Below are 12937 nucleotides of genomic sequence, written 5' to 3'. Positions count from 1 at the left end.
CGTTGCACTGTGAAATGTTTCGTGAAACTTGTCCCGCCACATTGTCGCCAAAACATTGGGAGACAAGTTGCACGAGACATTTCACAGTGTAACAGCGCCTTACCAACCCTTGACATTTTTTGTCAGACTAAATGACTAATGGCTGCTAATGAATTTCTTGGTCAGTGGTTCCGACAGCGGGGTTGATAGCCATCAGAGTGATAGCCATCGATAATTTATGGGTAATGATTTGTATATCGCACATGTCACATACAGTCTCATGGCGGTTTGCACTTCTGTGGTTTACAACCCTCTGAGAGCTTCCCCATCAACACCGGGGTTTTCCCCTACTCTTAATGAATTTAACGTCCCACAACGACAAAGCTTGAAAGTCTAACCATTTGTGAATGCAATTACAAAGGCAGAATTTTCGCCTCAGTTATTTTAAGACCTCTAAGTATTGGTCCTACCGGGGGTTTTAAACCCCCGATCTGTCAACTCAGCAACCGGTCGCTAGTTCGACAAGGTAGCCAAAAAGTCACTTCAAATCATTTTCCTGAGATGGCGGGGTTTATAAACAATGACAACTCAAACACAACCATCACGATATTTCAGAAGTATGGAGAGGTACTCGAAGGACTTGAATCCATTTGATTTCTGAAGCTATCAGATCACTCAGGTCCCTAAATCATTGTGTATACAATAAACGGTAGAGGCTACGCCCTCGAGCTTCTCTTTGTTGAGCGTTTCCATTTTAACACTTAGAGGCGATTTACACGGTACGATTTTTGTTGCATGCGACAAGCTCACGATAGGCTTACGACATGACTTACGATTGTCGCCGCGTTTTAAAACATGTCAGTTTTAAAATGCTACGACATTTTTTCTGACGTACACAACAATCGTAAATCATGTCGTGGGCCTGTCGTAAGCCGTTGTCGCATGCGACAAAAATCGAGCCGTGTAAATCGGCCCTTACAGAGGGTGGTAATCTTTTCACCAGAAGACCAATAGCCCAATTAAATTAATCCTGGGTCACTTTGAAATTGCAGTTTATTTTCTGATCACAAAAGTTAGCAGCTGCTTTTAATTTTGTTTTCCTTTTGTTTTCCTTTAACAGAATGATTACAATGTTAAGGCTTCTTCGACGAGCAAAATTCAAACTGGGTTAGCACTGTCTTAATAATCGCTAATCTCTAATCGGATTTTAACGATTGGACTAACTTGATGCATTTGTGGGTCAAATGCTTTTCAGCTTTAAAGCCTCGAATATTAGTCCACCACCTTAGTAAATGTCAATCTAATCTTGTATGTCCTGTATCAACGAGGTCAGTGCATGACTCCGAATCATCTTCCTTTCTGGGGTAAGCATAAGAAGAAGAAGAAGAAGAAGAGGAAGAAGAAGAAGAAGAAGATACCTACTTTAAAATTTTAACAACTGCCCGTTTATGAGCAGCAAAGTTTTCCCAAAATAGTCTTAACAGCCTGCCTTATTTCTCTCATTTTCCAGCAGAAAAGAATAGGATTTAACGATGAATTTAAGAAAACCAACGTTGTTGTTATTCTGCTGGCCCTCACAAGACTTGAGGAAACCGACGTTTCAGTGGACCAAAATATCACGACACCACTAGGTAGATAACAGACAATCAATGTCATCTGCAGCCACAGTGCACTGGAAACCGCCTTTTTGAACCGTGCCATGTTAAAATAATTTGAATCGAATTTCGGGGCCCAGCATTCGACGGCATTACCTCGATTTCTTCGGCCACGGAGTTTAACAAAGATCGTTGTGTAAGAAACTGTTGAAGTTGTCAGACAGAGGGATGTGATAACGTGGACGTATGTAATGGCAACTTGGTTGTTTTTCACGTAAATCGTTGAAAAGATAATTGACTTTACCCAAAGTGCAGTAACCAGAATGCAAGTTCTCCTTATTGTAACGACCTGTCTGTACTTCAATCCCAGTAGCAAGGCGAGGAGTCGATCCACGCTTATTGCAGTCATGGTCAACAGCGACATTCCGCATAGAACATAGCTTACCACAACCTTTGAAACAAAGACGTTGCGGCAAATGTTCCAGGGGTCGTAGATTAAAGACATCCAATGTATAACAGCCATAGGCTCGGAAACAAGACCAACGCAAAGATCAGTTGTCGCCAGAGAGCGAAACAACAGTTTGGACGGCGGATGAAGCGAGGATTCTCTCTGAAGAGCGACTAGAATCAGCGCATTTCCCAAAACGGCTGTAATGGACAGAAAAATATTGACTGATACTGTCACAACTATCGTATCATTTTCTCCAGCTAAATCTGTCGAACAAAAAAATTCTTCATACTTCATTTCTTCCTCGTTTTCACTTGTGTTAAACTTCATTGGACTGTTATTGTTTAAATCGTTTTTTCTTGTACTATCGCCGTTTGTAATTAATCCTAACAAAAGAACTTAACCCAGACTTTAACAACCACGTTTCGTTGTGACCTTATTGAAAAGTTGCCTTTTGTCTTTTCTCACACTCAAATTAAAGCAGTTGTACTGATGGGAATTTCCCGCCTTCATCTGACTGATTTACCCGTTCTTCGGCAAGCGTGTTTCCCGAAATGTCGCATCGCATGATCAGATTGAGATCATTACTTATCACTTCGGTCGCCGCGACAATGTTATCTTTTTCACTGGCAATTCGTTTTTAAGTCTGAAAATGATTACAATTATGCACATAATACTCTCAGCCTGAGCAAATCGATTAAAAGAAAGCTTGTCATTTTGACAAGTTGTAATTATTTTTTCGTAAAAGCCCTCAACTTAAGCCGGCTTTAAGAACTGAGTCTCCCTTGCCAATGCAGTGCGTTGGGTTGAATCGGATGAAATTTTTTCGAAGCTTAAGAGATGCAAAAGTGCAAAAGGTGTTTTTCCTAAAGAACACAGGTCTTACATCTCAAGTCTCAACACCAAAGGTATTGACGAAAGATATAAGTTGTCTTAGTAACAAAAAAATTACATTATACAACAAGCTCAATAATGCACGCATTTTGATTGGTTCTCACCCATGATCTATTGGAGGACATTCGTGGCATAGCTGACACCATCATCAAACACGTTCACTAATTCTTTATTGTGTAAAACAAATTGATTTTATGTTGCCGTGCGTATTGTTCAGTAACATCACAGAATGGGCGTCAAAATTTGGTAAGTGACACACTCTGCTATCGCCTCGTGTGCCACTTTTTCGTTCGTTTCAGTACCACATTTTGACGCCATCTGTGATCTATTGCTGAACAGACGTCACGGCAACATGGAATCTACTGGTTAAATATATCACGTATACAGTTTTAATTTAAACCTAATTTTGACATCCGTCTTTTTTGACAGACAAACACCGATAGTTTTTCAGCTTTTTCATTAATCAACGACGTTAGTCTTGAATACATTTAGCAAGACGCGAAAAATTACACTTTTGTGCATGGTTGAAATACAAGGGAAAATGCTATCCGAGGGGAGAATTGATTTCCACGCAAAAAAAAATATACAAAAGGTGACAGTCACAAAAGGTATCATTGGGTCGGGCTAAGAGGCCTGGACCCGAACAATCGGCATTTGCAGGCCATTTTTCAAAATAAATACGGGAGTAGAAACATGTTTGAGAAATCTTTTAAATAAAAAAATTAAATTTAATGTCATTGTTTTAAAGGTATGCATTATCTCCAAAGAGAGGTTTGATCACAGACGAACTCTCCTCTGTTGAGTCAGCATGAAACCAAACTTTGCCGGTCTTCACCAGCCAAATCAAATCAAACCAGTCCGGCGTTCGAATATAAGAAATTTGTAGCGGCAGTTGGTGGAAAGTATCTGGAAGCTTAAGTTTACTGTTGAGTTCCTTCCCTGTCAAAAAAACATTAGACTATGAAACAATAGATTTTTGAAGATTTCCAAGGCAATGCCAGCTGCCTCCGAGTCTACTAAAACTACCAACACATGTACAATAGTTTTTGGGTAGTACTCTTGACAACTTGCCTTATTTCTCTCAGCTTCCAGCAGTAAAGAATCGGGTTTAATGACGAATTTAAGAAAACTAAAGTTTTAGTTATTCTACCAGATAAAACAACAGTTACAGATATCGCGCTTTCGTTCGGTGCCAAAAGCAATAACACGCCGTAAGGCGTGTAACAAATGATCAATGTGATCTGCAGCCACAAAGCACTTGATAGCGCCTTTTTGTACCGTGTTATCCTCAGCTGACTTGATTGCGATTCGCAGTTGGACTCCGAACCCTCAAAGACCTCGACTTGATTTCGACGCAGTCGGAGCTTAACAAAAATCGTGTTGTAGGAGATTGTAGAGATTGTCAAGCATAGGAATGTGATAACATGAGTGTATGTCATGGAAAGTTGATTGTTCTTCACGAAAAGCGTTGAAAAGACAATCGAAATAGCCCAGAGCGTAGTTAGCAGAACGCAAGTTCGCCTTTTGGTAACAACCTGGTGGTATCTCAACTCCAGCGACAAGGCAAGAAGACGATCCACACTGATTGAAGTCGTAATCAACAGAGACATTCCACACAGAACATAGCTGCTCACAGCATGTAAGACAAAGACCCCGCGGCAAAAGTCCCTAGCTTCGTTAATCAAAGACATCCAATATATAATAATCATAGGCTGGGAAACAAGACCAACCAAAAGATCAGTTGTCACTAGATTGTAAAACAAGATTTTGGACGTTGGGTGCAGCGAAGAGGCTTTGTTGAGAGCGACAAAAATCAAGGTATTTCCCAGAATTGCGGTAATGGAGAGAAGAACATTGACTGACACTGCAATCGCTATCGAAGGGTTGTCACCAGTTAAATTTGCCGAACAATACAATTCTTCATACTTAAGCGGTTCCTTGTCGCTTTGACTAATGTTCGCAATGTCCATTGTAGCATAGTTTTTGCATAGTAGACAAAGCCGGATTCAACCTCAATTGCCTTTGTATGATTCCCCAAATCAATTTTGTTTGGATTTCCGTCCGTCGTATTTGTAATTCGTTTCCTGTTGAGTTCAAATAAGGCTTCCAAGTGTTACTGTTTAGTGTGGCATATCGAAAATTGCATTTTCCCAATGTGCCAGGCATTTACTCTAGATTACAAGTCAATAGAAACGGTTAGATGCCATTCGCCTAAAGTACTAACCGTTTCCTTTTCCAAACGATGCGAAAAAGTTATTTATTCTACACTGAGTGAATACGCATTTTTTTGAAGAACATCGTCCCAGGTAATTTAATTATCACTTCGGGCCCCCAAAAAGCTCGACTTTGTTTAATTTTCTTCTGAGCAATCATTTACCTTTAAAATTTCTGATTAACTCTCTTACATGTTAGAGATAACCTCTGTCAAACAGGTGTAAAGGGGTTAAAATACACTTGTCCCTCTGCTAGACAATTCTTTTTTCAAAGTAAAAGTTTTCGATTCTCACCATCTTAAACCAACAGTTTTATCATTTGAAAAAGCCTATGCGCTTTATAGGCACATTGAATTCATCGTTTGCCAAGTGTAATTACCGACTTTCACGATTAGGTTTCGTTAAATTATGGGTGATAACAACGAGATCAACAGCAACCGGCTACTGGTTTAACATCCTACTGAGCAGTATCAAATAAAGCAATTCATTTAACCTTGAAAATAATGAACATCTGCGGAGAAATATTAGCTTACTGGTATGAGAGACATTTCACTACCCTTTAAACATTAGAATATTGTCATAAAGGACGTAGTGTTACAAGAAGACGGGCTGTTGGCCGACTGATGGGATGGGTAGTAAGAGGCGTTATTCAAAAGGTGTAAAAAATACTCAAAAAAGGATTCATTTGGCTTCTTTTAATTCTTGGTAATTCTTCTATTATCCCTGCATCTAAAGGCCTTTTTTCACCACCCTCCTGTCTGAGATCTATAGGACATTCTAAAGTTAAAGGACTTATAGAGTTTGAAAGAGGTGAAAGCTCACAGCTTTCACTGACAAAACCCCACAGAAACTCAAATTTGCCGGTCATTTCACGTCGTTGTCAGGACGAGAACGGATAAGAAATGTACCGAAAGCACAACGCACGTGTCGGTAGGTCAGATTGAAAAAAAAAAACCTAAAAAAAATGCACAAGTAGTCTCGGCATCGGAGGCCTGGTACCCCAGCATCATAGCTGCATAGCTGTGGAGCCAAGAAAACAACAAGACGTGAACCCAAAATCAATATGGCGGAAAAGTTGGTGGATGTTGTTGCAAAATTAAGACAGTGTGGGAAAAAGGATCAACCATCGAAACTCCTATGCGACATAAAAATGGTTTTTTTTTTGAAAATGCCAAAAATTTGGGTCGGTCGGACGACGCTAAACGGAGAAAATAAGGGGATGGCCTTAATTAAAAAAAGCTATAATTGCTTTGCGGCGTTCTCTTAGCCGTCGAACCCTACGCAGTCAATGAAAAACGAACAGCTGAACCACTAAGCTACACTGTCTCCATTTACACATTTCCTCGAAATTCGATTGGGTTTTTCATGTCCATTTGCGTTCGCAATTTTCACTCTCTGTCTTCTGCACTGAACTGTTTATGTAATTCTTGTTAGCACAGGCTCCAACCTTGACCTGGTGTAGTATAATGTGTCTGCTTCAGTAATTTTCAAGATCAATACCAGCTGCATTTCTTGGGATTTGCAATTTTTTTTTTGAAATAACTTAAACAAGCCATTCCGGAGCCGAGCTTATTACTTCATACACCATTTGGAAAACAAAATAAAATTCATTTTCCTATTAAAATTCATTCCTTTCACTTTATTTAAGATCCCGCACATTTCAAATTCAGGGACAAAGTTCGAATTTGCAGCAAAGAATAGCAACATAGTTGAGCCATTATAATTATAATTATTTTGCTCGGGAAACAGATTTAGAGTTTACTTTAGGTCATTACCAGTTCCAACCTTCCGTACAAATATTTTTTTTACAGAAACTATTAATTACATTCAGATACGTGCCCTGCATTAACCATTTCTTTCTATGTCAACACAGCTGCAAGGGACCTGAAAAGATTTGGTTTGCTTCTCAAGCCAGCGTAATCTTTTGGCTTTATGTTCAATATTGTTCGACCTGAACGGCATTAGTCGGCGCGTTTAATTAAGCTCAAGTTTAAAATGATCAAAGATTGAGAACTTCAGTTTAAACTTTAGACTGGTTTTGAGAATCTCTCACAGAAAAAGCCGTTTGATGTCTACGATGAAAAAACGTTTGAACTCGAAGAAATGTTCTGCCTCCTGTTTCGTTAAATTCGCTAATTAAATTTCTTTTTTTATTTAAAACGTCTAATTTTGAGGCCGAGGCTGTACGTTCTTATGTTTTTTGCGATTTGAGCCTGAAAAAGTTCTTAACATGTTCGAAGAACTGCGTAGTATACTACAAACCATATTGATAATGTTAAAAAATGTCCCAAAGTATTTGCGTTAAATAATGGTCTTGTTAGACTACAGTTGAACATTTCTTTTACCTATATGAATACTGCTTAGGCCATCCCCTTTTTTTCGTTTACCGTCGAATGCGTTTCCTGATATTGGGTCGGTCGGTCGGATAAAAAAAAAAAAAACAAAATCACAAGAAGTCTCGGAATAGGAGGTCTGGTACCTCAGCATCATTTCTTTTTTAGAGCCTGGAAACAACAAGACATGAACCCAAAATCAATATGGCAGAAAAGTCGGTTGATGAGGATGACGTCAAAAGTTAATATTTACATATTTGGATGAAAATAATGCACAATATTCTGTAAAAAATGTTCCTGTTTTTATTCCAGTTTTTTCTATGTTGTTACTAGGCCCATTTATCATATTAACAGAATTATTTAAAGTGAAAAATCGTTTAACTTCGTAATTACTTCTTTTTTTAAAATGCCTGAAATTTGGGTCGGTCGGACGACGGTAAACGAAAAATGAAAAGAGATGGCCTCACAATGACAAAAAAACAAAACAAAAAACAAAGGAGCAAAATAAAGTTGTTCTTAACTGACTATCAGCCTGGGTATGTTCTCAAAGCGTCTCATACTCTGAGCATTCTTTTAAAAAAGGCTCTCAAAAAACCCAGTATATTCAAGATGGTCGCCAATTGTGATGAATGTTGGCAAACTGCGGCGGTAGTCAGAATTATCGATCAAATTTGTTCAATCTTTATTGGTTTTATGTTCGAAAGCTACGGAGGATAGAACCTGTTAGGATTCTTTAGCCGAAGTAAATACAGGCCAATTCATGGATTGGAAATTCAAACGCCAAACTGTATTTAATAAGGCCCTGGGCAAATGGGTTCAACATTTGCTTCAATATCCCATTCGATTTTGTCGAACGATGTTGAACAATATTGACTGTTGGGGTGCACGAACGGTTTCAACACAGCAAAGCTTCATGAGAGACCCGGTGTACGTCTTAGCGAATTTGGACTCCCGGTACCCCCGGGGGACTAAATGGATTTAGTTCCCCCTTCGCGCATTTGGACCCCTCATTACCCCATTACCCCCCATCAAGGCAGAGTTAGATTTTGGATTGAGGAAACTGATCGATACCATAAAGCATAAATCTTTGAGAAAAATACTTAGATCAGATAATTTTTCAGTTGTTAAAGCACTCGCGGCGGCATTTCGTAAAGTAGATGCGAATTTTAACTCCTTTCTGACAGAAGCTTATTAAATCACGCACTAGGAACTTCTTGAAGGCAACGTTTACGTTTAACTCCAGCTGGAAAACGTACGAAAGAAATATTCTACCGTAAAATATTTATTGAAATATTTTTTAATCTCAGTCAGGCAGAAGACCGTTCGGATGCCCTTGAAACTTCGGGTTAAATTCTTCCGTGTAAGAGTAACAGCGCCCGACTATATCTTGGACATGACGAAAAAGCAAAAAGCATGTTTCACAATAAAAGTACCGACGAATTTTATTTACATGAATTTCTAGAAAGAGCTCTATAATTGTCGATGGTTGATTGTCAGATGGCAAACCCAAAGTGCCTTTTACAGTGCGTTAGTACGTCAAATGTCAAATGACTTGTGTGAGAGCGCTATATAGGAGTGACGTTTACAAAAACTAAGAAAGAAAATTAACACGTTTTTCAGTCACACTTGTATTCGACTAAGCGTCGCTGCCGAATTTTTCGCGCCTAGCGAATAAATGCCTTTTCGGAAAGCAAAGGAACACTAGCGCTACATCAAGGAGTGTCGGTGCAAGATTTCATTAAGCCTTTTGCGCCTAAAAGACACACATAAAGTAACATCTTCAACATTTTTCTGCTTTCTTGTTAACATAAGCTCCCCATTTGAGATCCGGCGAAATATTGAATAAGCGCATTGGCGCTCAAGTATATTGTGGACAGGTACGTGAGCGATTTCAAATGGAATGAGAATCATGCTCAAGTGGCCAAAAAGTTGAAACCACAGTGGTGCTGTCAAATAATTCTGTAGATATGGCAATGCAGCAAGCCCTTTCTAAATTTTCAGCCGGCTTTTTTAATGGAGGATAAGTGAAAAGTCTTACAAAGATTGATTTTCTTTCATATGCAAAGTGAAACTAAGTACCATCTCACCTTAATGCTGAACGCGAAACACTTGAGTTTGCTTTTAACAGAAATCTGGAGTATTAAATTTTGGAGACGGCCTATTTCCTTCAGAAGAGGCGCAAATAGCCAAAAGCGAAGCAAATGCATGCAGTCGGCGCTAATTAAACGCTGAAAAACATGATTGATTTAGCTTCTTTTCTTTTCTTGGAACGGTCAACAGCGAACGGCTTGATGCAAAAATAGGACAGCTAGAATTTACAATTGTTCAAATTATGGGTACGATCAAAGGTATTGTTGGATGAGATTGGCTGGTAATGGTTAGAACACACAAGCCGTATACAGCTAGTCATTAGCATGTACAAAATACATAATAATCTTTCCCCATCTCACCAGAAGAAAACGTTTTTACCAACACAACAAATGTACATTCAAACAATCTTTGTAATTCAGAATCAAATTGTTATATCCCTGAAATGAGAAACTTGTCAAGCCTTAATTACGGAATTAAAAACGTTTTTCCGTCAGGAAAGATAATTTTTAATCGCGCATTTATCATTTCATAATTAGATAGTTTTACAGATAGTTAATTATGTATTAGATACCTGTATAATTAACATGATGTTGTTAAATTTCAATGATGTATTTTAGGGATATAAACTAATGTCAATGCCAGGATTCGAGCTAAGACTCGACCCAGGACTTCTCATGATCAGGACTGGAGTTAGGACTCAAGTCTTAAAACTGAAAACCGTTCTTTTTTTTTTTTTTTTCCAGTTGTCTTATTTGGTGGCCAAATTATTCCAGGCATTCCTAGCGGAGACCAAGGAAACGGGATAAAAATTGCGATGACAGCATGCTAATGATTAATCGTGTGCCAAACTGTCGTGAAAGAGAAGAAAATACAACCTCCGGACGCCGCGTTGCCAAATATATTCATATAATTCAAAATTAAGTCAAAAGGAAAACCGATGAAGCCGGCGGTCTACGTACATATAAATGTAGGTGTATGTATTTACAGCTCACGGAATAGGGTCATCTATTAAAGATTGAAGGAGATGGCGATTCTGCCTTGAACAATTCGCTGTTCGATAAAAACGAGCAGTCTTAGGGTGCGTTCGATTGACCATATTCCGGAATAGGAATAAATGGAATATAAGTTAGGAATCCTTCGCTTTTACGGAGATTCAAACTAAAAATGTGAAACATCTGCTAAAATGCTATTTTAAACATATTTTTATTTACCTTCCTGCTTCGAAACGCGTCAAACATACCGTTTTAATCATCACTCCATGTATTCTTATTCCGGAATAGGGTCAATCGAACGCGCCCTTAGTTGTACAGAATCGTATAAGCTGCTTAAAATCAACAGTACTTAACAAGCGCGACATTAGATTTATTTTTATAGCATTAATGAAAGCACTATTATCAGCATGAAGGTAAAGGCGTTGTCGTTAAGAAAAACAATCAAGCTTACCTTCGGCCATTGATCTTTTTTACGTGACGTCACGGTGGCATTGGTGTACCTAAACAAAGGAATGACTAGTAACTTCGTTAGAAAGTAAGTTAGTTGGTGACTTAGTAAGTAAGTAAGTAAGTAAGTAAGTAAGTAAGTAAGTAAGTAAGTAAGTAAGTAAGTAAGTAGTTTGTTAGATAGTTAGTAAGTTAGTTTGTAACTTACTTAGTTAGGAAGTTCGTCATGATCAGTAAGTAAGTTAGTGACTTAGTAAGTTAGTTAGTTAGTTATTCATATAGTAAGTTAATTAGTTAGTTAGTAAGTTAGTAAGTTAGTTAGATAGTTTTTTAGGTAGTTTGTTAGTAAGTAAGTGAGTAAGTAAGTAAGTTAGTTAGTTTGTAAAACAAATGAATGAAGGGGTAGTTTCTAAAGAAACTGTGGTGCTGCGTCGGTGGGGAAGTAGTATACAAAAATTTGGTTTTATCAACGGAGTTGATAATGTAAATTGGCCACCGTACAGAGATTCTAAAAGCTGACGTTTCGAGCGTCCTGGCTATCCTGTCTCTGTGGTCAAAGCGGGCAATCATCGCGCCCAACAATTTGATCGACAGTCATCACTACAAACGACACAAAAAGATAAGAATGACAGAATTCCATTCACCCTCACTTTCCATCCTCATAATCACGCAGTCAAAAGCATCATTCTTAGTAATTTTAAATTACTCCAAAATGATCCCGAGACTGGTAGAATCTTTTCGCAACCACCACTTATTTCATTCAAACGCGACAAAAACGTAGGCAACTTTTTAGTTAGAAGCGCGCTCAAAACTAACGAGCAACCCGGCTCGTTCAAATGCGCGCACTCACGATGCAAAACTTGTCTTTTCATTGTTAACACTAGCAAGATATCGGGACCTAAGCGATCTGTTAAGATCACCGATCGTTTCACATGTACCTCCGCAAATGTCATTTATTGCATAACTTGCACCTTATGCAATAAATTATACATTGGTGAGACAGGTAGACGACTAGGTGACCGATTCCGCGAACACCTTCACGATGTTAAAAAGAATGACAAGGATGCATCTAAGCCAGTCGCTCGCCATTTTAATCTGCCTAACCACTCCAAAAAACACATGGCTATCTGCGGCCTTTCCCTACATCTAGGTACTACGGAAAGCCGCAAGAATCTGGAACAAAAATTCATCTTTCAAATCGGCACCCTTAATCCTCACGGTATTAACGAACGCTTTTCATTTAACTAATATATTCCTATATTTCACGTTGCCATGTTACCACCAATAGCGTAGCTCCTACTCTACTATAAAATCTACACGTAACCCATAATCCCTCGATTCGCTCTGACGAAGGGCTAACGCTCGAAACGTCAGCTTTTAGAATCTCTGTACGGTGGCCAATTTACAATATCAACTCCGTTGATAAAACCAAATTTTAGTTAGTTTGTAACTTACTTAGTTAGTAAGTTCGTTAGTTAGTTAGTTAGTCAGTCAGTCAGTTAGTTAGTTTGTAACTTAGTTAGTTAGTACGTTCGTTAGTAAGTTCGTTAGTGACTTAGTAAGTAAGTTAGTTAGTTAGTTACTTATTAATATAGTAAGTTGATTAGTTAGTTAGTAAGTTAGTTAGATAGTTTTTTAGGTAGTTTGTTAGTAAGTAAGTAAGTAAGTAAGTAAGTACGTAACTTAGTTAGTTAGTTAGTTCGTTAGATAGTTAGTTAGTTAGTTAGATAGTTAGTTAGTTAGATAGCTAGTTACTTCGTAAGTTAGTTAGTAAGTAAGTTAGTAAGTTAGTTAGTTACTTAGCTAGTTATTAAGTTAGTTAATTACTAAGTAAGTTAGTTAGTTACTTAGTTAGTTACTTAATTTGTTAGTTAGTTAGTAAGTAAGTTAGTTAGCTAGTTAGCTAGTTAGTAAGTTGGTTAGTTGGTAAGTACGTTAGTAAGTA

General features: G+C 38.2%; 2 protein-coding genes across 2 annotated transcripts; both read right to left on the bottom strand.

Moving 5' to 3' along the window:
* Positions 1-1026: 1026 nt before the first annotated feature.
* On the bottom strand, positions 1027-2781 carry LOC138027030 (melanocortin receptor 3-like). The gene has a single exon (XM_068874525.1). The coding sequence runs from the start codon at positions 2350-2352 to the stop codon at positions 1426-1428; it is 927 nt and encodes a 308-aa protein (XP_068730626.1). The 5' UTR covers positions 2353-2781; the 3' UTR covers positions 1027-1425.
* Positions 2782-3938: 1157 nt separating this feature from the next.
* On the bottom strand, positions 3939-4886 carry LOC138025379 (melanocortin receptor 4-like). The gene has a single exon (XM_068872596.1). The coding sequence runs from the start codon at positions 4884-4886 to the stop codon at positions 3939-3941; it is 948 nt and encodes a 315-aa protein (XP_068728697.1).
* Between the last annotated feature and the right edge of the window lie 8051 nt (positions 4887-12937).

This window comes from Montipora capricornis, chromosome 12 (genome assembly GCF_036669925.1).
Source record: "Montipora capricornis isolate CH-2021 chromosome 12, ASM3666992v2, whole genome shotgun sequence".
In the NCBI taxonomy this organism is placed as follows: Eukaryota; Metazoa; Cnidaria; class Anthozoa; order Scleractinia; family Acroporidae; genus Montipora; species Montipora capricornis.
Note: the sequence above shows the minus strand (reverse complement) of the source record. Positions and strands in the feature narration are given on the sequence as shown.